The sequence below is a fragment of the Nycticebus coucang genome, chromosome 11, assembly GCF_027406575.1.
Source record: "Nycticebus coucang isolate mNycCou1 chromosome 11, mNycCou1.pri, whole genome shotgun sequence".
Classification (NCBI taxonomy): domain Eukaryota; kingdom Metazoa; phylum Chordata; class Mammalia; order Primates; family Lorisidae; genus Nycticebus; species Nycticebus coucang.
In genome coordinates, this window is record NC_069790.1 from 83,735,792 (window position 1) to 83,761,847 (window position 26,056).

The 26,056-nt window shown below is 38.9% G+C and overlaps 1 protein-coding gene across 4 annotated transcripts in view; it reads right to left on the minus strand.

The window, feature by feature from the left end:
* The window catches only part of DOCK4 (dedicator of cytokinesis 4), a 471,167-nt gene that overhangs the window by 155,297 nt on the left and 289,814 nt on the right, over positions 1-26,056 (minus strand). For all 4 annotated transcript variants that reach the window (XM_053609306.1, XM_053609304.1, XM_053609303.1 and 1 more), the window contains exons 13-15: positions 22,645-22,770; positions 8,136-8,260; positions 7,054-7,216 (exon numbers count right to left, since the gene is read on the minus strand). In XM_053609306.1, the coding sequence (XP_053465281.1) occupies positions 7,054-7,216; positions 8,136-8,260; positions 22,645-22,770 (414 nt within the window). The remainder of the gene's footprint in view (positions 1-7,053; positions 7,217-8,135; positions 8,261-22,644; positions 22,771-26,056) is intronic.

A 26,056-nucleotide genomic window follows, 5' to 3' on the forward strand; every position in this document is an offset into this window, starting at 1 on the left:
GCACAGTGAGAGACAATGGGAATTGCAAACTGTAGTTTGATGGCGGCTTACTGTACCAGCACTCTGGAAGCCGGAAACGAGGCAATGAGGATTTCAGATGCCTAATTAAGAATTACAATGGCTAGAAATGCCAAGGATCATTAGCAATTATTTATAGATAAGGACATTGAGATCACAGATGTTAGGGCACTTGCTGTAGATCTCATAAGTATAATTCCAGTTCTTTCCACCAACCTTCTTTTCTCCAAAAATGGAGAACCCTTAACAGCACCTTGTTTGTTCAAATCGACTCTCTCCCTGTATTTCATACTTAGATGGGCAGAGAGCAGTGCTCCAGGCCGGCAGCCTATTAAGCTGCAGGGCTGTTCTTTCCCACACAAGTGTTACACTTAAATAGAAAAGTTCAGGTTCGGGATGCAGTTAAGAGTTGGGTTGGAGGAGTAGATTTGGTAACCCTGAAGATCAGACAAGAGGTTTAGAAGCAAAATTGCTCTTGGCATTTAACCGCGGGGAGGTGGAGCCTCACTCAGTCATTCTGGCTGGCTGGCGTTGGTCTCTAGTATGAGGACATCCCTGAAAATGTGATTATAGCAAGGGATTTTCTTTTAAAATCATTAATTTCAACCCACAGAGAAATAGGGAAAATATTGATGTTTGTTAAAAGTGAAGCAGAAACCTCTGCAAAGATGTCTGAAAAGAGATTTTCACATTTGATGCCTGTGCTGGATCTTATGAGTTACAGGAGAAGACTTCTTTGGAAATAATTTCTTACATTTATTTGACTGTTTATCTTTTGGATATGGTTTGTGGTATTTAATACAGACAGACAAAAATAATTAAGATTGGAGAACAAAAAAAAAATTAGCTAAGATGACAAAACAATAGTTTTCCCCAATTTTTTTTTGTTACAAAATAAAAATAAATAGCAAGCAAAGTTTATAGTACTTGACCGTTTGTCCTGCACTATTAGATCAGGATTAATAAGCTGAATGGACTGTTATGCACAGAATGCAGTGTGATCCCTTTTTACTAACACAGAGCCCTAAATGTATGGATTTTACCTCCTAACTTTGCGGTTCATTCTAGTACCCTACTCCAACAATTCTGCCCTCTGCAACCTACAATTCATCCACTTTCTTCCCCCTTCTCTCTTGCTTCCCATGTCTATGGTACTTCATTCTAGTCACTTCCTTGCAAACATCCACAATCCCTCACACTTCCACACTTCCACTGTAACAGTCCAACCTGGTTAAACCCAACTTGCAGTTTATCCCATGTCAAGCTAGACTAATTCCTCTTTAATTAACACACACTAACTGCAAGGGTTTCCGAGCGGGGCCATCTTTCTACATTTACCTACTCAACACACTTTCCTGCTTTTCTAAGGTGATTGTTTCATTGGTTCTTCTTCCTTCTCTGCCTCCAGCTCCTTGGCACTCCCTTTACCCTCAGAAGATGTGTAGAGAGATCCTACCTGCTCCAGCACCCACTGGTCAACCCACCTGCTCTGTACCCTCCCATAGTACCAGAACTGTCCTCGCTCCTACCTGAGGCCACCTCCTCTCCTTGCCTGCTACAGTCCACGATCATTTCCCAAGGACATTGTTCCTAGAGCTCTCTCTTCTCTATGTGGTCTTTCCTCTCTTCTGACTTACTTCCACTAAATAAACATGCCTTCACAGCTACATCTAATTAACAATAACCGCACACGACCCAATGTTCTACTGAGGCTACCATCCCATTTCTCAGTTCTCTTGTATTGTTCGTTTATTAAAAATGCCTTTATTGGCTCAGCGCCTGTGGCTCAAACAGCTAAGGTGCCAGCCACATACACCTGAGCTGGCAGGTTCGAATCCAGACCAGGCCCCCCCAAACGACAACGGCTACAACAACCAAAAAACATAGCCGGGCATTGTGGCGGGCGCCTGTAGTCCCAGCTACTTGGGAGACAGAGGCAAGAGAATCGCTTGAGCCCAGGAGCTGGAGGTTGCTGTGAGCTGTGATGCCACAGCACTCTACCCAGGGCAACAGCTTGAAGCTCTGTCTCAAAAAAAAAAAAAAAGCCTTTATTTTTAGAGAAGTTTTAGGTTCCCATGAAAATTGGAAGGAAAGTACAGTGATTTTCCATGTAACTCTTACCCACTCCCCCGCACCCAGCTTCCTCCACCTTCAACATCCCCCACTAGAGTGCTACAGTAGTTACAAGTGATCAGCGTACGTTGACACATCGTTATCACCCACAGCCCACAGTTCACATTAGGGTTCACTCTCCGTGGTACATATTGTATGGGTCTGGATCACTGTATAATAAGGGGTATTCACCACTATAGTTTCACTACCCTAAAAATCCTCTGTACACTGCAGCATCCTCTGATCTTTTTACTGTCTCTGGGACTTTGCCTTTTCTAGAAGGTCATGTAGTTGTAATTATACCTTATGTAGCTTTTTCAGATTGCCTTTTTTCACTCTGCAATATGCATTTAAAGTTCCTCCATGCCTTTCCACGGTTTAATTACTCATTTTTTTTTTTTCACTGCTGAGTAATATCCCACTGTCTGGATACACTACAGTTTAATTTTCCATTCATCCACTAAAGGGCATCTTGGTTGTTCCCAAGTTTTGGCAATTATGAAAAGCTGCTAGAAACATCCATGTGCAGGTTTTGTGTGGACTTAAGTTTTCAACTCCATTGAGGAAACACAAAGGACCGTTATTACTGAATCATATGGTAAGAGCATGTTTATTTAGTTTTAAAAGATATTACCAAACTGTCTTTCAAAGTGGCTGTACCATTTTGCATTCCTACAGCAACAGATGAGAGTTCCTTTGCTACATTTGCCAGCATTTGGTGTCATCAGTGTTCTGGATTTTGGCCATTTTAATAGGTGTGTGGTAATATCCTGTTCTTATTTTAATTTTCATTTCCCTGGCAACATGTGGTAAGTGATAGGAAGCATCTCTTTGTGAGCTTTTTGGACATCTGTATATCTTCTTTGTTTTAGTATCTGTTAACATTGTTCATTTTCTTATTACTGAATTTTTAAAGTTGTTTGTATTTTTGCATAACAGATCTTTATCAGATATGTCTTTGGCAAATATTTTCTCTTAATCTGTGGCTTGTCTTTTCATTCTTTTGACAGTGAGTTTTTCAAATACTAGAAAGTTTTCAATTTTAATGTAGTTCAGCTTATCAATCCTTTCTTTCATGGACCATGTCTTTGGTGTTGCACTGCCAAATCCACAGTGATTAAGACTTTCTCCTATGTTATCTTTTAAGAGTTTTACAGTTGAGTTAACTTTTGCTAAGGATGTAAGGTCTGTTGCTAGATTCTTTTTTTGACAAATGCATGTCCAGTTAGCACAATTTGTTTAAAAGACTATCTTCCTCCATTGTATTGTCTTTGCTCCTTTGTCAAAGGTCCGGTCCCTGACTGCATTTATGGGGCTCTATTTCTGGGCTCCCCATTCTGTTCCACTGATCTATTTGTCTATTCTTTCCCAAGACCATGTTATCTGAATTACTGTAGCTTTCTAGTAAGACTTGAAGGTGGTTGATATCAGATCTCCAGCTTTTGCTCTTCTGCTTCAATACTGCATTGGCTGCCCCAGGGCGTCTGCTTTTCCATATGAACTTTAGCTCAGTTTTTTCCCACCCACAAAATCCCTTGCTAGGATTTTAATTAGGACTGTATTGAGTCTATAAATCCAGTTAAAAACTGACATGTTGACAATACTGAGTCTTTTCTGCATCAACATGGCTCTTGTAAAAAACTTCTCCAAAGATTTGTCGCTACTCACTGCTTTCCTTTCCTTTCCTCCATCTCACTCTTGAACTCATGCTCATCACCATAAATTCGCTAAAGCCACTTGTCAGATCCAGTGGCTTCTGTGATGACAAATTAAATAATGTACCAGTCCTCATCTATTTGATTTATTGCACATACCTGACACATCTCATCAATCCTCTCTTGACAAACTGCCTGATTCTGTTCCTCCTTGACTGTCCTTCTGTCTGCCAGCTATTCCTTCTTACTATCACGGAATGGCTCCTTCTTATTCCTGCTCTAAATGTGGTGATGCCCTAGGGCTCCAACCCTGGACTTCCCTGTGCTATCTTAATTGTCGAGGCATCTCATCCAGTCTCAGGCTTTTAAACCCATCAGAATCAGCGATGTGTTGGAGCTGGATCATAAGGGCTCCCAAGAGTTTGGAATGCACATCTTTCCCCAACATGTCACATTCAGTGACATCACGTTGGCAGCTTGAAATCAACTACAACGGGAGTATTTCCACTATGGAAATCAGCAAATGCTATAGATCAGGGCTCCCCCTGTCCAAGTGCTGGTTATTAAATATTTACAGCAGACAAACTACTGAATTATACATTCCCATTATCAAGTTTAAGTGTCTAACCTGGACCTCATTCAATTGGCTATTGGGGATATCTTGACTGCCTAATAACCATCTCAAATTAAACATATCTAAAATGGAATGTTTTATTTTTGCTTCCTGAACAGATTTTTCCCATTGTCTTTCATGACTCATCAGATGACCACTTCATTCTCCGGCCTAAATTGTTAGGTCATCCTGGGACTGTCCTTCTTCATTCCCTCTACATCTAATCTGTTAATATTCTGCAAAAAAGAATCGGACCTCTACCATCCCAGAGCAGGGGCCACATTCATGTCTCATTTGGAGGACTAAAAACACCTCCCAACAGGTTTTCCTGTTTCCAACTGGCCTACCCGCAATCTATTATCCATACAGCAGCCAGATTTATCTTCCCTCCAAATCCTCCTAAGGCTCTCCTCCCATCATATAAAATCTGCAGTCTTCACCATTATGCCAAAGACAGTATAAGATCTGGCTCTCCTGCTGCCTCTCTGGCCTGCTTGCTGTTCCTTGAAAATGCCAAGCATGGTTCAGCCTCACGGCCTCTGTACTGCTCTCTCTGCCTGAAATATTCTCTCCCCAGGTACCCCAATGGCTCAGGCCCTTACTTCTTTAGTCTCCTTATCAGAGAGGTCTTTCCTGACTGCCCTATGTAAAACAGCAACTCACTGCCTTCCCTTTTTATCCCCAACCAAATTTAAGTCTTCTTCACTGCACTTATCACTCCCTATCTGATATATTATGTATTTATTTACTCACTTGCTATCTGTCTTTCCTTTCTGGAATAAAACTCTGTGAGAGGAGCTATTTTGATGTGTTTGTGAACCTATCTCCAGTACCCAATAAAGTGCTTGGCAAATAGTGAGTGTTGAATAAACATGTGTTTCATGAACACATAATATTTTTGAATTAATATATGTACACACAGAGAAGCACTAGAAAGCCTGTGGGATACACTGATTACACTGGTTATTTGTAGTTTGCAGGGGTGTTTTTCTTCTTTATGCTTTTTTGTTTCTCCTAATTTTAGTAACTACGATCACTAAAAAACCCAAACCTGTGAACAATGTTTGAAGTACAAGGATGAGAGGCAGGGATCTAATAGATTTTATTTAAAATAGCCTTTATTCTGCTTTCCAAGGTCTGAATTATAACAATTTCTCCAAATGCTCCTTTTCCCTTTCTCCACTGTTTCATCCTTATTTTCTCTCTCTTTTCCTTACCTTAAAGCTCAACACTCATATTAGGCCCAAAATGAGAATTTATAACAAGGACTGGTGCAAGGAATAGTGTGGCACCCTTCCAAGGCCTTTATGTTTTCCTCCTCCCAGTCTTTTACATGTAACTCCTCTGGGAATTTGGAAGAATCATAAGACTCTGCTAGCCATCTTTCTGCATTCTGCAACATCCAGAGAAGTATAATTTATGGAGGTCTCTGAGCCAGGTATGAAATATGCCACAGTTCCAGCAATGAATAAAGTCCTTCTCCTCTGAACCTCAGGTGAATTACAGCACTGCTCAGGTGAAGTCAGCGTATATCTTTTGGCAATGAATTAGTCCTTCCAGACCAGAGGGGAGCCTGAAGCTTCTCCAATAATGCGATTCTCCTGGAGCTTTTACTTGTCACACTGCTCCCAAAGCAAGGTTCAACAGACAGAACGCACACTCTGGGGTGTGTCTAAGATACAATCAGTGACGCAGGAAATAGCCAGAACATCCCTGGTCTGGAGGTTTATAGGGGGAAAAAATGGGGGCTTCAGGGGGTGGGAATGAGTACAAAAGAATTAAAATAGAGACACACACACACAAAAATCACAATTTTATAGATAGTGATGTTTACATGGACAAACCCTATATCGTTTCTATGTCTGGGATTGTTTAAATCTGTAAAATGAGTCAATTACTTCGGATCTCCAAGTTCTTTTCTGGTGACATTATTTGATTTTCATTTGAACATGTGTGTGACTGTACAGTGATGGAGATACACGATATAAATTTGAGCCTACCAAAGGACAAGTCCCAGAGGGTTTCCCTGATCTGCTGAAAGCTGGGTCCGCTCTTAGTGAGATGGTTCTGGTTCGCGTTACCTAAGACCACCAGAACCAGTCCAGGTTTTAATGCTGTGTTTCCCCTTCCTACCTAATCTTTCTAGACCATAAGTGGCAAACTGATTTTTATGAAAGTAGCCAATCTAAGGCAAAGCTAGATTTCCTGTATATTTATTATTTATTTTTCTCTTTCTGTAGAACAGTGTTTTTCAACCTTTTTTTATCTCACAGCACGCTTGAACCTACATATAAATGTCTGTGGCACACTTAATTTATGTTGATCAAAAAAGAGAAAGGAAAAAAAAAAGAATATACTTACTGTGCTTTGAACTTCTTTTGAAAATAATGTAATTAATGACATTTAAAAATGTTCACAGCTCACCTGAGATCCTTTCACAACGCACACAGTTGAAAATCACTGCTATGGAGGTTACTGGCTTTTTGAGAAGTGAGTCTACTTACCTCTTGGGGCCCCCTTGCCTGCTTTGCGCTCTCCCGGAGGTCTTGGATTTGTCACACACTTTCTGCAGATCAGCCCGTCATTACACCTCAGTAACCAGGTTACCCCAACACAATAACGGCCTGTCTGCCGCCGGCAGCACCACACACTTACTGGAACAGTGCCGAAACTCGAAGCGGACGTGTGCGCCCCGGAATTTGTCCACAGGGATAGGAAGCTTCAGCAGTTCTGACCACCTGGGGCTGTTGTTGTGGTACAGCACAAAGGAGTGGTACTCAGTAGCCGGTGGCTCTCCAGAGCCAAAGGAGATGAAATCCTAAGAAAGGAAACGCATAGGTTGAAGATGGTTCCAGTGAAAGGTGCTTTTGAAAGAGACTCTCCCTGCCTGCTCCCCTGTAGCACTTCCCGGGAAGTGCCTCCCGGTCCCTTGCCACACCGTTTCTGTGCCTGCTCTTGCCTAGCAGGCTGCATCTGTTCCATTCCAACGCTGTCTCCCAGGCTTTCCTGTGCCAAGAGTGGACCAAGGCGACGTGTGGGAGCTGGGCCATTGCATGCCCATTTGGAGTTCCATTACTAGCAAAGTTGCCAGCCTGCTGCAGTCCAGGTTCTGTGCCTCAGGGGTGACTTACTAAGCCCCGGGGCCAACCCTCTTGTTTGACAGGCAATCGTGCTTCTCTATCAAGGGGGAGGTCACAGAAAATACTTCTTCCATAAAGGAACCTGCCGTTATGACCCCAGTGAGAAGTGATACTCCACTCTTCATGCCCTGTTTGGTCAGAATGAAAATACATAGCAGTAACTGTGACAGCTTTTTTTCTTTTTACTCAGTTGACAAAGAAAAAGCATTCATCTCCAAAACCATGACAGCTGAAGGGAAAAAATGAAAAACTACTGTATTTAAGGAATAGCTGCTATAAGAAAATTGTTGATGTAATTAAATAAAATGTGAAAGCCTGTTTGTTTTTCTTCTTTCTTTTCTGAAAGTCATGAAGGTTGTTGTGAGCTAGGCGGATGCCACAGCACTCTAGCCTGGTGAACAGAGTGAGGCTCGGTCTCAAAAACATAAAAACAAAACAAAACAAAACAAAAAACACAACTACACAGGAGGAGAGAAGAAAAAGAGGATAGAGAAGAGAAAAATGCAAATCGGAAGTTAACGGATCACACTAAACATGAAGTTAAAGCAATTATTTAGACTTCTTTTACCAAAAACTATCCCATGTTAACAAACGTACCTTTAAGGTCTGGCCATTACTGTCTATGATAAACATGGTAACTTCCACATTTCTGGCCACGCTCTTTCCTCCTTTCTCAAATTCTCCCCTTTCTATGGTGATATATAAATCATTCCTCATTTCACCTATGAGGAAGGAAAAACACATGATATGTAGTAGGAAATGTAAAAACACGTTCTATCAAGAAAATCTTTTATACTTTTATATTTATACTTTATACATACTTGCATAATATGTATAACATTATTTTTAAAAATAATCTATTCGTACTTTTATAAAAGAGTCCTCACCCTCACTGCCAGTATCTGGAGGAATCCAAGCCAGCCTCTGCTAGTCTGAATTCGCAATACTGCGATCGTACATCTCGGAGGGGAATACCAGGACTGAATAGGAAGGTGTTGTGAAGCCCCACCATTTTTCAATATTTTCCTCATTTAATTTATGAGGTGTGATACAAAATGACAGCCTAGCAGGGGTACCTCATTGAAACCAGTCTTCTTACTTTATAGTCACAGCCATTTAGAGTAGAAAATATGCGTAACTGGAATAAAATAATAGGACTGCAAAGGGTACAATTACAATTTAAATCTTTCCCAAAATTCATGGGCAAAATGATCTCACTGCTGGAAGAATCCAGATTAGTATTTTACGAACACAGATGTAGAATAATTCAGTCATACAAGCTCAGCCTACTATTTCATACCATCCAGCAATAAAACAAATGAGAAAGGCCTTAGATTCAGACAGATACATTCTGCATATAAATACGCCATCCATTTTTTCTTCTATTGGTGACTTTGACAACTTGAATGCTTTTAAATATTATTCCTTTCTTATTTTGCAAGAGAAAAAAAAAACAGAGAAATTTAATGCCAGCTACAAACTTAGACAAATGTGCTAACAGCATGCTTTTTTGCCTTTTCTGTAAGAACTATTTTGATGGAGGTAGTGAGTGGATAGGTAAGTGAGAACTCAGTCGACAAAGTGCTACTAAAAAGTTTTTGAAGGTAAATGTTGGTGAGATGGCAGGGTTGAATTTTCTTTTACTTCCCATAGATTTCAAACATTTGAAAAAGCAAAAGTAACATTTTTGTTATGTAATAAAAACACCCTCCCCATAAGAAAGCAAATCACCAGAAGGAAAAATAACCATAACTATATCTACAATTGGGAGATTTATAAAACTTCCTAACCAAAGTGTGTACAAGAAAGCATCTCAGCTCTTTACTATTACAGGAGAATATCAGACTGCCTCATCATCTTCCTCCACAAAGACCGACGTTTTATGATGCCATCGTGTGTGAATGACCTGGGCTACAAGGAAACAGATGGGCCATAAAACAGACAAATCAAGTAAGTACTGGAAAGAATTGCTCACCCTTTACAAAGAATATATAAAACACATATTATAGGAAACAATTGATACAGAGGTCTCTGGCTTATGAATTTCTAGAACTTTTATACAGCTCATATAAACCAACTCAGGAAGGCAATGAACTGAGAATGAGGGAAGCAACATATTTCAACACATTTATGTGTATGTGTATGTGTATGTGTTCAAAGTTTGTTTTAACTGTTTCGACTTCTAAAATAAATTTTTAGAGAATGGCCTAGCCAATTTTTATGTTTGTTAGATTTTTTATAGCATATTTCACTTTATTACCATCTATATTTTTTACAGTGCACACATCCCTAATGTTATTTATTTTAATGACTCCATTATAGAATAAACAGCAAACTCACAAACTTTGTCCTCTGAATCAACCAACTTCAATAAATAAAAAGTGGAACTGGTGCACTAATGGTCTGCACACAGGCTAGCTCAATAGGAGGTCTGGGAGAAAATTCTGACTGGTTTTACCACTAGTAGATTTGGCAGGGAAATAAATAGACAGCCAGATAAAGGTACATTAGAACAAAAGAAATTGCTTTGCTTTTTGGAGCAGGTAAGTAGCTCTGTTTACAGATAGACTACCAAATACATGCTGACTAATGGGAAGCATAGCTACAGGGGATTTTACTTTATGAATTTCTTATACTGAGTAATTATCTTGTTCAAGTCACACAGGGATTAATTGTCCTACAAAATGAAATGTTCGTGTTTCCTGGGAGGGTGGTTTCCACTCTCATCTACTGGACAGACATGGCCACTCAGATTCCAGTGAAGATAAGATGGAGCAGTGGGAAACTTGCAGCCTTGGAGCCACTTATGATCTTCTGGATCCTTGAGGGTGGCCTTTTGAATAAATTCAAACATCACAGAACAAATCCTTTTATTTTTTGAGACAGAGTCTCACTTTGTCATCCTCGGTAGAGTGCCATGGTGTCATAGCTCACAGCAACCTCAAACTCTTGGGTTCAAGGGATTCTTGTGCCTCAGCCTCCCAAGTAGCAGGGACTACAGATGCCCACCACAACGCCCGGCTACTTTTAGAGATGGGATCTCACTCTGGCTCAGACTGGTCTTGAACCTGTGAGCTCACGTAATCCAGCCGCCTTGGCCTTCCAGAGCGCTAGGGTTACCGGTGTGAGCCACTGTGCCTGGTTAGAACAAATCCTTTTAATAAAGAGACTTTTTTTTTTTTCCAATAAAATATGGATTTAGTTGAGCATTTGGGGATCTGGAAGGTCAACTGTGGCCCCAATTTTGCAGGTTCTCCATCCCTCTAAAAATTCTTTCTCCATGTACCTATATTCATTTAATAAATATTTCTCGAATATCTACTATGTGTCAGATACAATTATGGTGGCCAGGTAGATTCAGCAGTGAACAAAGCAAAACAAACAATAAAATCCTTTTTCCAGAGTTAAGATTCTAGTAGCAGTAGGTCTTTAATAAGTAAATAAACTATGTAGTGCATTGAATGGTAATAAGCAATGTGGATAAAAGTAAGACGAAAATTAGGATAGGGAGTACTGAATGGGACAAAGGAGGAATTAAAATTTTCAGCTGGGTAATGAGAAAACGCCTCATGAGAAGATGAGAGATCTGAGTAAGCTCTGGTTTGACAAAAGAGCAAAGTTAAAAAGGGTTTTGGCTTCTCAAGCCAATCCTCAAAGTCTGCTTAGCTCAAAACTTAGCTGGTTTCTTCTTTCTCTCCCTAACAAAAAATATTCCAAATTCAAATATGCCTAAATGCTGTAGGGTCACAGGGTGATCAGAATAAGGAGATCTAGGGTCCAGTTTTTCTCTGCTTCTACTTCAGTCACTGAAACGCCTTTAACATAAGCTTTAATTTCCTGTTCTTTCACTGTCACTATCCCCATAATTCTCAATCTTTGAAAATCTTCCCCACCAAAACAAGATTTCTTTGAAAAGAGAATATGTGACAAGAACATGTCTCCTAGATGACATTCTGCATGTGTCGCTCCCCAAGAATTTTGCAGCTTGCTATGTTCCAAGGCTGCGAGGTGTGACACGTTGCCAAAATATGCAAAGGATAAATTTGAAATGAGTGCTAACTAAAATCAGTACACTTGATGTTGACTCTGGAGAAATGCAGTAAGCCTAAATGGTGTTAGGAAAGCACCTTGGGTAATTAAGAGAGAAACCATAAAGTGGGTATAAATTGGAGACACAGCCCCAGTGTGAAAAGCTATTTTCCTAAGAGTGTATATTAACACCTCACACTTCTCAAATTTATTACTCTGTAAATGTAATGTGTACAATGCTTTCCTCTCTTTACCATGCCCACTGGTAGATATTCTAGACTTTTCAAATACCATTGTGGGTGAGATAAAGGCCACCAACAACAAACCCAAAAGAGTTCAGTGACTGTATAATGGCTTGAACTATACAGGCAAGAGGTTTCCACCAGTAGCTTAAAACCTGGATCCTTGATTCCGGCTTATGAATCAGTTGGATAAAGGCATTGAGTGCACAACCATCACGTCATATAAACCACTGTACACACAGGGCCTAGTCCAGTACTTTATCTGTACTGGTTATTTGTTAAGATTTATGAAACTGGAAAAGAAAATTTTAGTTAAAATTTCTTTTAATTAAGAAAACGTGCAAATGACTTAGGGTTTTGTGAAATTAGGTCTTGGATGATGATGATGACAGCTGTAGTGGCAGTGTTAGTTGTGACAGCAGCAGCAGAACGCTTCATTGACTACCTGCTACGTGGCAGGTACTTTGTAAAGGGCTACAAGTAGAATGTTCCATTAAATTCACATATCAACTTTATAAGAAGGCACTCTCATTTCCATTGTATAGATGAGGAAATGAAAGTATAGAGATCAAAAAAGCTTTCCAAGGTATTATCAGTAGCTCTATTTCACCCATGAAAAAATGAAATTCAACTGAGTGAGAATGGTCATGAAATAAGCTAGTGGAATTCAGCCTTCATCAGTGACAGTGTCCAGGGCCAGGAAGACAGGCATCCTTCTCCTTTTGGCGCTAGTCAGACTAGTCTTGAAATACTGATTTCAGTTCTAGGGACCGTATTTTTAAGACACGGCCAGACACATATATCATCTAGACCAAAATCAGTATGGAGAAAGGACTGAAAACTTATCATGGAAAGGAAGATAAGAAATTTTTTAATTGAATTAAAAAATGTTGACATCTCAAGCGAAAAAAAATCCTACCAGTGGATAGGTGGTAGAGAAAGACTGGTCCAAGATGAAATTAGTCCCTTTGAGAGAGGATGTGATGATGTGTTTCTGGCCATTATAAATATTCAAGTATGAGGCAGAAAACCACCACCAGGGAACATAGGAGAAAATACATTCACTGGACTGGGCTGGATAGCCCTGAATGGATGTGGTAGGCAGAATAATGTTGCCCCTGCTCCAAAGATGTCCATGCCCTAATTCCTGGAATTTATGAACATGTTACCTTACATAGCAAAAGGGACTTTATAGATATGATTAAATATAAGGATTATGAGATAGAGAGATTTTCTTGGATTATCAAAGTGGTTTTAATATAACCACAAGGGTCCTTAACAAAAGGAGGTGGAAGGGTCAGAATTAGAGAAGGGAATGTGATGAGGGAAACAGATTGTAGCTATGTGTGACCATGAGCCAGGGAGCATGGGCAGCCTTAAGGAAATAAGATTCTCCCAGAGAGCCGTCAGATGAAACACAGCCCAGCTGACACCTGGCTTTTACCCCAGTGAGATCTACACAACCTCTGACCTTTAGAACTGTGCTGTTTTAACACATTTGTGCTATTTTAAGCCACCTTCTCTGTGGTGATTTGTTAAAGCACCCACAAGAAACTGATACAATGTGCTTTCCACACCCAAGCTGCCATCACTTCATGCCACCTTGCAGAAGCAGGAAGAGATGGAGAGAAGACTCACAGGGGCCTGGAGCCTGAAGCAAACCACAGTAGGGAAAACACACGCATGGGCTGAAATCCTAACTAGTATTACACTTCAGATTTTTCACACAGAGGACATTTCACTAAAACTCATCGATATTTTCTCTGTTGTCCATTGTTCTCATTTTCATTTTGCTCTGTTCTTAGAAGAGTTCTGTGAAATACTGAACTCTTTTTGAGGAGAAGCTATTTACGTTTTGCTTATGACAATCAAGCAAGGGCAAAAGACACTATAGCTATTTACGTTTTGCTTATGACAATCAAGCAAGGGCAAAAGACACTATAGCCCCTATGACAGGTTTTTGAGAACAGCTTTGCACTGATGCAGGGGGCTCCCTGCGGCTTGTCCCACTCCGGTGACTGCATGGAGATCTGGCAGAGCCAGTGGGAAAGTCCTACATTCTTGGGCAGCAAGAGCTGTAAGCTATGATTCATAATTTGGGAGGCACCAGCACCTTCCCCAGTCTGATCTAGGTCTGGTATATAACCGCGAGGTGACATGGTAAAATCTTAACCTCCCCCTTTCTCTAGTTACTATGCCATTCATTGGGTAAAAGACCACTGTGTCCTCATAGGACCAGCGTCAGGTATAAGCTGAGTGATTGTACCCATATGGCATGGAGGCCTAGTGACTTGGATTGGAGGGCAGTGAGTTTGAGTAAGATTTAGGTGTATTTTTAAGTAAGATTAAATTGTATCTTACTAGCTCCCACCTACTTTCTCCCAAAATAGGATTACAACTAGTTAAATTACATCTAGTGATGTGTATTTCACTATCAGTAAGTATAGTGAATAACATTTATATTTGAAAGAATGAAATTGATTAGTTTTTTTAACATTTATATTTGAAAGAATGAAATTGATTAGTTTTTTTAACATAAGGCAAACAAGTCTATAACACTCATCTGACCCCACCCCTGTAAACTCTGACTAAATAGAAATTTCACTTATCTCAACTATGATCTAAAGACCAAAGAAACGAGATATTTGGTCTGACTAATATTTGTAATATAAATAAATATTGATGTTGCTATCAAAACTCAACCCTTCCCCCCAACACTCCACCATTAAAATTTTTTTTAAAGTAAATTTAGGAGCTACAAGTACAGTTTTGTTACATGGATATACTGTATAGTCATAAAATAGTATACCCATCACCTGTATACTGGACATTATACACAAGAGGTAATTTTTTATTCCTCATTTCCATCTTGCCCTCCCACCTGTTGGAGTCTCCAATATTTACTGTTGTTTTCTGTATATCTGTGTGTACCCATTGTTTAGCTCCCACTTATAAGTGAGAACCCACAGTTTTGACTTGTGTTTCTGACACTCTACTACTTTTATGTTTTTTTTTTTTTTGTTAGTTTGTTTATTTGTTTTTAGTTAGGAGCTTCAAAGATCTACTCAAAGTGAATGCACCAGAAGGTATCAATGATGCATACCCTAACAAAGAGTGACAGTTTAACTGATTGGTGTGTGGGAACAAGTCTCCGGGGTCATAGGCAAGCAAGATAAAGTAGGGAGATCATGAAGGAAGATAGTAAACATTTTCCCAGAAAGTCCCAACCTTAGAGTAAGAATGGACATTTGGGATGGGGGTGGGCAGGCAGACCTTCCATGATGTTCCTGACACATCAGCCAGCTTTGCTCCTGATGGATGGAAAGTCAGATGGTCCTGATACCCAGCAACGGTCCAGGCCCCACTGCACACACAGTCTGTTAAGACATTTAAAGTGCAGCTGTCCATTAGGGTAACCGCTGCCACTGTGGCAATTGAGCACTTGACATATGACTTGGCATGAAAGAGATGTGCTGTATATACAAGACTCACCAGCTTTCCAAGAGGTTGAGAACAGAATGGAAAATAATTCAGCAGGAGTTTCTTAATATGGATTACTTATCAGAACAGTAATATTTTGGATGCAATGGATTAAGTCACATATGTGCATATTTTGTTAAAATCAGTTTCAACTCTTTTTTTCTTACTTTTTAAAAAGTGGTTATTAGAAAATTCAGAATTACATTTGTGGCTTGCATTACATTTCTATTGGAGAGCACTGATTTAAATACTTTTGCTGCTCTCCCTCCCTCTCACAGGCTTAGAGACCAGACCACAGAATACCCATCAACGTTATTTGGCTTGAGAGTGGCAGTGGCGTAGCTTCAGAGAAAATGACTTTACTTAGGTGGAAATCATATATTCTAAGAAATAAAGTGCTGAGTAACAGGCCCTTACCCCAGAGAAGAGTCCAGAGGACCTCATGATGGCTTAAAAGTTCATGGGTAGGTCTTTTCCTGACATTAGGTGACCAGTTAGATCTGTCTGTGCAACAGCAAAATGACCAGACAATGTTTCTAAGTTTTTCCCATTCTAAAAAGAATTTGACATTGATTACATTCTGCGTTCCTCAAAGAGTTCTGTGTATGTTCTTGTCCTTTTCGGGATCACAGATAATTCATTCTGCAGAGAGGCAGTGACCGTGTCCATGAACTTGGTATCACTGATATAAGCACGTGCCTCACCTGTTCTGACCCCTGTCAGAACACAATAAAGATGTAAATTAACTCTGAAGGACAGGTCTAGACAACAGAAAAAACAAATCATCCTTGCAGATTGTCAGTGTAACACTGGGATTAGAAATGTTGCTCACATGCATTTTCTCATTGAAGAATTCAGCTCGAGTTTTCATTATAGCCACTGGTGAGAATTAATAGACAAGTGAAAATAACAAAGGAAAACAAAACGAGGTATGTTTCCCAATATGAAAAATTTTAGTGAGTTTTAAAGATGCTTTCAGCTGTTTAAGGAAATATATACATCTCTCCCCTCTTTCTAATTTGGGAGATTAAAAAGCCAAAGAAGAAAAGGAGAAAAGAAAGAGAAGGACGTGCTTTTAAGCCATTTCTCTTGTAGTTCCTGGCACTGAAGACCTGTGTCTGGCTGGGTGATTCCCCTGGACGGTGAACTCTGCATTACAGCCTGGTGCCAGGAAGGCACAAAAGCAAGCCTTATTCCATAGAAAGTTCCTTTCTATCATTAAAGCCAGACAAAAGCTGCACGAGCACAGTGCATCCCAGACGATTATTCAGCCAGTGAAATGTCATCTTGCTTTATATTTTTCCATTTCTCAATGACACTGCCCAGAGACCAAGCTGAGGAATTCTTCTAACAGCTGGCTGCATTCTGCTCTCAAATATGTTTTCTATATTAGATTTGCCCATCAATTTGCTTCCCAGTGGGATGGAGTATTTTTCTTTTTTGTTGAAGAGGAAATACCGGTTATTTTTAGCAACTGGGGGAAATAATGAACGGTTGCATGCCACCAAGTAAACAGTTCTATAAACAGTCATTTTCGACAACAGTAGCATGGGCTGCTCAGGCAGACTGGGACCCTAAGTTAGGGCAGGTCATCTCAGGAAAACTTACAGGCTATTCTCTCAGCCTTCCCTGCAAGAAGGAAATTCAATCAAAAGACCACAAAAGGGTACAATGGGCAATGCTGGTCATGTTAGGTCTTTACTCACAGCAATCCTATCATTGGGTCTCAGCTGTGACAGCTGCCTTCTTGGATACAACTCCTCTTCCTTGATTTACACATACAATTTAAGCAGCGGCTTAGAGGATCCATTTAAAAAAACACTCAGCATTTTAAGACTACTTTTTTTGGTCTATCTCCCTTTTCCTGGTTGTTGAGAGTGAAGCCTGAGACACTGAGAAATACTACTACTTGATATGCTCTTTGCCACATTCTAACATGTAGACAAAAGTTGGAGCTCTTTGTTCCTATGGAAGATCAAACACAGGCGAGGTCTTTTAAAAATAATTCAGTGACTAATAACCATTCATTCCTTGCTTTGTAAAACAAGGACCGGCATGTCAAAAAAAATTTTTTTTTAATGTAAGCCACAATAATCTGTATAGCTTATGCCTATTCTGAGGTAAGAACTTTTTTTCTTTATCTTTAGAAGACCTAAAGATGAAAGAAAGAAAATAAGAAGAAAGATTAAGATGAAGATGGAAAGGAAAAGACAAGGGACATGAGAGGTCTGGACACAGGCATAGGCAGAACCAAAGCTTGGTGGAGATAATCCCACCCACTCACAGCCCTCCACTCCCAGGGACAGTGCGAAATTTCTAGAACTCTAGCACTTTTGATTCATTACTAAATGGCAATTAGACATTTTGGCTTGTTTTTAAACTTTAGAAGTTTTATTTATTTTTTAAATCATTCCTGTAATCATTTTAATGACATTATGTTGCATTTTATTTACTTACAATGATGTACTTAATCAGTTTCTTATTATTTGACATTAATATTATTTTTTCTTGTTATTTTCACAAATTTTTGTTTTTATTAATTTTTAATTAAAATCATACAATTTATGGCATACAATATGATGATTCAATATACAATGTGGAATGCTTAAATCAAGCTGATCTGATTGCCATCACCTCACTTATTTTTTTGTGGTAAGACATTTGAAATTTACTCTTAGTTATTTTGAAATGTATCTCGAGGTGAGATCCCACCAAATGTCCTCCCTCCTCCCACCAATCAACCTTCCCTTCCCTCTCCCTCTTCACCCTTTCCCCATGCCAGACTATATTTGTGTTTTATCATTTGTCTGAGTATGTGTTTATATATTTGGTTTCATAATAGTATTGACTACATTGGATACTTTTTTTCCATTCTTGAGATACTTTACTAAGAAGAATGTGTTCCAACTCCATCCAGGTAAACATAAATGATGTAAAGTCTCCATCCTTTATATGGCTGAATAGTATTACATGGCATACATACACCACAATTTGTTAAACTGTTCATGGGTTGATGGGCATTTGGAGTTGATTCCATACTTGGCAATTATTGCAGTTATTGGGCTGCAATAAACATTCTGGTGCAAACATCTTTGTGGTACAGTAATTTTTGTTCTTCTGGGTAGATAACTAGTAATGGAATTGTGGGATTAAATGGAAGGTCAACTTTTAGTTTTTTGAGGATTCTTCATACTTCTTTCCATAAAGGTTGGGATTCCGCTGCAATCCCACCAGCAGTGCAAAAGTGTTCTCTTCTCTCCACATCCATGCCAGCATTTACAGTTTGGGGACTGTGTGATGTGAGTTAGGTGATACCTCAAGTGGTTTTGACTCACATTACTCTGATGATTAAAGATGATAAACATTTTTTCATGTGTTTGTTGGCCATTTGTCTGTCATCTTCAGAGAAGTTTATGCTCAAGTCTCTTGTCCACGAAGAAATGGGACAAGAGACTTTGTCCCTTGTTGTTCTTTTCTTATTGATTACTTTGAGTTCTTTGTAGATTCTAGTTACCAGGAACACAATATGCAAAAATCTTCTCCCATTCTGAAGGCTTCTGTTTGCTTTGGTTGCAGTGCCCTTAACTATGCAGAAGTTTTTAGCTTGAACTATGAGTATGTGTTTATAAGTCCCTGATATTTACTTTTGGTATTGCTGCAATTACCAGAGGGTCATATATTTTCCCAGGCCAATATCTTTAAGTGTTTTCTCCTGTACTCTCTTCTAGTATTTTCATAGTTTCATGTTTTAAATTTAAATCTTTCATCCAGCAAGAATCAATTTTTGTTATTGGTGAGAGGTGTGAATCCAGTTTCAGTCTTCTACAGGTGGCTAACTAGTTCTCTCAGAACGATTTGTTAAATAGGGATACTTTTCCCTAATGCATGTTTTTGTTTGGGGTATTAAAGATCAAGTGATGATTTGTGGCTGAGTTTATCTCTGGATTCTCTATTCTATTCCATAGATCTAAGTCTCTATTTTGGTGCCAGTATGATGCTGTTTTGATCACTATAGATTTGTAGTATAACCTAAAGTCTGGTAATGTGATGCTTTGTTTTTATTTATAAGAATTGTATTGGCTATTTGAGTTTTTTCCTGATTCTATACAAAATGAAGTATTATTTTTTTCAAGTTCTTTAAAGTATGGCATTAGTGCTTTAATTGCATTAAAGCACTAATGCCATAAAAACTGTATTGCAACTGGGATTGCATTAAAACTGTAAATAGCCTTGGGTAATATGGGCATTTTAACAATGTTGATTCTTTCCAACCATGAGCATGGTATGTTTTCCATTTGTTAACATCTTCTGCTATTTCTTTTCTTAGGGTTTCATAGCTCTTCTTACAGAGATCTTTGACGGCGTCTTTTGTTAGCTATATTCCTAGGTATCTCATCTTCTTAGGTACTACTGTAAAAGGAATAGAGTCTTTGATTGTATTCTTGGCTTGATTATTACTGGTACATTTAAAGGCTACTGATTTGAAGGTTTTGATTTTGAATCCCGAGACACTGCTGTATTCCTTGATCACATCTAAGAGCTTTGTATTGATTCCCTGGGGTTTTCCAGGTATAAGACCATGTCATCTGCAAAGAGTGAGAGTTTGACCTCCTCTATCCCCATTTGAATATCCTGATGTCCTTCTCTTACCTGACTGCAAAGGTAGGACTTCCAATACTATGTTGAACAGCAGTGGTGACAATGGGCATCCTTGTCTAGTTCCAGATCTGAGTGGAAATGTTTTCAGTTTTACTCCTTTCAGTATGATATTGGCTGTGGGTTTGCTGTAGATGGCCTTTATCATTTTAAGAAATGTTCCATCTAAACTTATTTTCTCAAGTGTTCTAATCATGAAAGGATGCTGGATTATTATCAGAAGCCTTTTTTTGCACCAATTGAGAGAATCATATGGTCTTTGTTCTTGATTTTATTTATTTGAAGTATTATATTTGTAGATTTATGCATGTTGAACCAACCTTGTAACACTGGGATAAAACCAACTTGATCATGGTGTATAATTTTTTTGATGTGTCATTGAATTCTGTTTGCTAGAATCTTATTGAATATGTTTGCATTGATAAATTCATCCTTAGGCTAAATGATAGCTGGGTCAAAGATGAGATTCAAAAGGAAATATCATTTTTGTATCAAAATAATAATGAAGGTATAAACTATCAAAACACATGGGATACTACAAAAGCAGTCCTAAGAGGGGAATTTATAGCATTCGAAGCCTTCATCAAGAAATCAGAAAGAGAGCAAGTTAGCAACCAAATAGGCCATCTTAAGAAACTTGAAAAGGAAGATCAATCCAACATCAAACCCAGCAGAAGAAAAGGAATAATCAAAATTAGAATAGAATTAAATGAAATTAGAAACAAAAGACTCCTTTGGAAGATCAACGAAACAAAAAGTTGGTTCTTTGAAAAGATTTAAAATTGATAAACCTTTGGCTAGACTAACCAGAAACAGCAAAGTAAAATCTCTCATAACTTCAATCAAAAAATGACAAAGGGAAAATAATAACAGATACTACAGAAATATATAAAAAAAAATACTCGACAATTACTACAAAAAAAACCTATTTTCATCAGAAATATGAAAATGGGGAGGAAATGGACCAATACCTGAAAACACACCACCTTTCTAAACTCAACCAGAAAGACTTAGAAATTTTGAATAGACCTATATCAAACACTGAAATAGCACCAACTATACAAAATCTCCCAAAAAGGAAAAGCCAGACCAGATGATTTCACATCAGAATTCTACCAAACCTTCAAGGAGGAACTAGTACCTGTATTACATAATCTATTCCAAAACACAGAAAAGGAAGGAATCTTCCCCCAGCACACTCTGCAAAGCAAATATCCTGATCCTCATACCAGGAAAGCACCTAACAAAGAAAGAAAACTATAGGCCAATCTTATTTCAGAAGTTTTAAAAAGGCTGTTTCCTCATAAAATAGGAAATAGCACCCCTGCTCAAGTCTCTGTAGTTGCCTCTCTCCTCATTCTGGATAAATGCTAAAGTGCTTGGTGTGACCCCACATGATTTTCTCTCACCCCCTCCCACTGCCCTTCATTTCCATCTCCATTACTCTTTTCTGGTCAAGCTGATCCTCTAGCAATTCCTCAAACATGCCAGCCATTTGCCTCAGGACCTTCGCACTGTTTTTTTGTTTTTTTTTGTTTTTTCTTGACAGGAATGCTCTTATCTGTGTAGTTTCCTTGCTTTCTTTAGGACTCTATTCTCACATCATTTTCTCACCCAAATTTCTTACCCACCTAAAATTTCAATCCCTCAAACTACTATCATCTCAGACATTTCCTAGCCTTCTCCCTACCTTGATTTTTGCCTTAGTATTTATCATCTTTGAACATTTATATTTTACTTATACATTTACTGTGGTTTTCCTTATCACAAAGTAAGCTTAATGAGGAACTGAATTCTTTTCTGTTGTGGAACATGGAACAATGTCTTGGCACATAGAAAGTGCTCAATAAATATCTGTCAAATGAATTAATTTTTATTTAATTTTTGACTCCTGGTACAAAGGTGATGTTTAATTAATGCCTGTTGACCCAAACTAAGCCTCGTTTTGCTAAATATACATTTTTTCCTCATCAGCAAGTATACTATCTTGCCCAACTCATCAGGTTGCATATGAAAATACTCAGAAAAGCCACAATACTAGAAAGGGGAATGCTTTTTGAAACTTATTTTGGCTGAGCAATTAGGGATGACTCACTACAAAATTCATCTGTTTCAATGAACTCAGCATTACAGTATGAATCTCCCTAACCCCATCTTTTCTACTTTGGGGTGCCTTTTTTGGTGCTAATATACATATGAATCATAAACACAAATATATCAAGAAAAAGTACAGATCCATTACCAAAGGAAATAATTTTCAAGAAAAGGTATAGAAATAAACACATCGGTGTTTGCATATGGCTGCTTATCTCATATACATATATGTATCCACAATGGAAAAATTCTTCAAGAAATGTTAATTATTGCATAATAACTGTTTTTAATCAAAACCTGTAAAGAATATCCTTTCAATGGCTTCACCAACATTTTCCACAAAGGGATGAAATATTTTCTGGATACTATCCCTATCATGGTCATACGGAAACACAGCCATGGCCCCTAAAAGTTACGCATATTAACATCATGAGAATCTAATTTTTTGAAAAAAATTGCTTATTTACTATTAAATACCTCATTTTGTTCTGCAGCATCACCCATTTGAACTCTGCTACAAAGCTGACAATTAGAAAAATTTCTCAAATGTCAAATACAGACAATATACTCATATTTCATCATTTTGATGCACCCCAGTCACCTACCAGGCATAATAATATTAGAAAATCCCAACTTCCTTGTTATGGATACACCATGAGAAAACACTGATGAGTACTCTCTTCTGATTTGTTCAATGTCTCCATGCAATAGCTGTAGGGAAACTGCTAAACCTAAAAAAAAAAAGCAAGATACCCAAATTAAAAACAGAAGAATAGAAATAGCATAAATAGAAACTAAAGTGCTTCAACAAGCCCAGGTTTATAGTATCATCATTCTAAATTAAGGGCTAATATTCAGATAAAATCAATAGATTCTATAGATAACATTTTTACAACTTAACATCTGAATATCCCCATTTATAAGGTAGATGGTAGTAACTACAGAAAACTGGAGAACAATACGAAGAGGAATCCTAGTTTCTAGTCCCCAAATCCTCCCGGTAAACCCATCAGGTAGAGCACATCCCTGTGCCAACGTTCATTCCATCATGAATGGAATTATGGCTACCAAGACCCCAAAGATATTGATATCGAAACTGGAGCTTTAATTATTTTCAACTCCACAAGGCCTATGAATTACTCATCAAATATTAAAGCACAAACATAAATCTGAAGACACATAATAATCTAAAAATTAAATTGTGAGTATCTATAGAGAAATTTTCTTAAAACATTTAAGTAACAAAGGTGACCCTAATGAAGGCAAGATCATATTCAGACAGTAGAAACTCATGATGGCATTATTTTCTACTGAGGAGAACTTAGCAGGATGCGGGACACTTCATACAAAGAAAGGGGAATTTATTCAGTAAAGTAGGAAAATTATCTGGTTTTTCTCTCTCTAATTATTCTGACAGCATCACAGTAGCATGTATAGAAGGGGTATGACACTTTTTCCCCGTACATTATTTCCCCAATTCTCAGACAAGAACTACAGAAAGGAAATTAATGTTGTATCTTTGAGAATATGTTTGTATGCACAGCTCAAAGATGCTACTTCCCCTCCAGCCTTTTAATTCTTTCTTCCTTTCTTTTATTGTTTTAAAAGAAACATAAAAAAGTCCCTGATCTAGTGGCAGGAAAGGAGACCAGTTAAAGGTGACCTATTCTTTTAGTTTTTTAATTTTTTTCTCTAAAGGTGACTAATTCTAAAAAACCTTCAGTCATCACTAACCTAAACTGAATTTAAATAGGAATTGGATGGTGGAGTCCAGAAGACAGCAGGTCTGTCTCTCAGAGATCCTCAGTTTTCACTGTCACTTACCCACCACCTTTCCTGCAGTAATGCGCATTTTGTGGCAAGTTCTCACTCCCATTCATAATCTACAGCATTAAAATGCTGTCCAAAAACAAAGGCCTAAGAATGACAATCGCACCGCAATGAAAAGGAAATGCAAAGCTTATTTGCCACCTGTCTAGATGAGGAGCTTCCTTTTCACCCTCCTCCAGTAGGAGAGCAAACAGTACAGCAAAAGCAGTGCTTTGTTGGTTTGCTTGCTTCCTTTTCAATAGAGAGGTTCAGACCTCAGGAAAATTTGTAAAAAATCATAACGAAACAAACAAAGCTTTAGGCTCTGTGAGAAGCTGAAGCCTCTCCTGTGGTTCAAACCTGAGTTAGATGAGGCACCCTGAAGTAAACACAGAAAAAACAGAGAAAAGGACAGGACTGTCCTCACACCTTCCAGGGTGTGCATCTTACAGGGTGATCGAACAGTCTCAGTGCGCTGTTCTGAGAATGACACCAAGTCTGGCAGGTACGTACTCAGAACTCTGCATCCCAATCCCCCCTAACTACCCCAACCTCCCTCCCTGCATCCACCCTGTCCACTTGGGTTGGGTGACGGATGGCAATAGAATGCAGGGTTGTCTGTCCTTCCATGGTGACATAAAACAGGGGAGAACTGGTGGCGCCTGTGGCTCAGTCGGTAAGGCGCCGGCCCCATATACCGAGGGTGGCGGGTTCAAACCCGGCCCCGGCCAAACTGCAACCAAAAAATAGCCGGGCGTTGTGGCAGGCGCCTGTAGTCCCAGCTACTCGGGAGGCTGAGGCAAGAGAATCGCTTAAGCCCAGGAGTTGGAGGTTGCTGTGAGCTGTGTGAGGCCACGGCACTCTACCGAGGGCCATAAAGTGAGATTCTGTCTCTACAAAAAAAAAAAAAAAAAAACAGGGGAGAACAGCCATCTGGATGATCTGATGGACATGCCACTTAGTGCACCTTTCAGACACTTCAGGTGGGGCTTCTGGTTTCTTTTTAAAACCCAGAGGCAGAAGAATTAAAACAGATGAGCTTGTGTTCTGATGCATCTGCCCCAGCAGCTATGTCTTCCCAATTCATACTTTGTCACTATCGCCATTCCCATCACTGGGGTCTCTGACCACCCACTTCTGTCCTTTTGCCTTCAAAATACTCATCTACAACATCACCTTAATCATGAGCAAAATCACGGAACTGGTATTTGGATAATGTTAGTGTGTGCCAGACACAGCAGGTAATAATATGTCTTTGCTGGGGAGGACACTGTTCAGATCTTGGTGTGTACCATATATAAATGCTTGCCATGAGAGAGTAAAATGGATTTAATAAAATTCCTGAGATCCTGTGATTTTTGCAAGTGAAGATCATTTTACTGGGACTTCTCATCGAAGGATCTGATACAACACATTAGCTACATTACGTGGTAATTACAAAGGAAAAAGAGAAAAGAACTCAACAGTAATGAAAAACACTAAGAGACCATGCTATTAGGGCTAGGGGATTGGAGATAGGAACACTGACCAGGAGCTGACATTTATTTAATCAGCAGTGATTTTTTTTTTTTTTAACATAAGCTGAATACTGTACTTTACAAATAAGAAAACAAAAATAACATTTGGTCAGAGGCAACATGTATTCCAAATAAAATTAAAGAAGACAGGAAAAGAAGAAAAAATATGTTTTAGGGAAAGACATACAAAGAGGGAGAGTAATAATGAACAAAGAAATACTGCAGTCTTCTCTAGACAGCAAGGGCCATAAAGATGAGAGAGTATGAAAGGACAGAGAGGCAACATTTAGGACACAGCAGAGAGGGGCCAGCTAGTGAGCAGGGAAAGGGATGGAGAAGTGATGGGAAAATAGACAAACAGTGTGGGAGAAAAAAGCAAACATTTGAGCATCAGATGCATACCAAAATTTTAACACATAAGGTAGTTTTCAACTTGAAGGTTTAGATTAAAGCCTTAAGTGTAATTATTACACCTGTTTAGCTATATGGTAATAATTGGGGTAGGGGGTGACCCAGTCTCTCTAGACTAGAGAAGCCACAGTCAAGAAGTGGAAAGATCTGGCTGGGCACCCGTAGCTCAGTGATTAGGGTGTTGGCCACATACAACCGCCTAGTGGGTTCGAACCCGGCCTGCCCCTGCTAAACAACAATGACGACTACAACAACAACAAAATTAAAAAAAAAAAAAGTA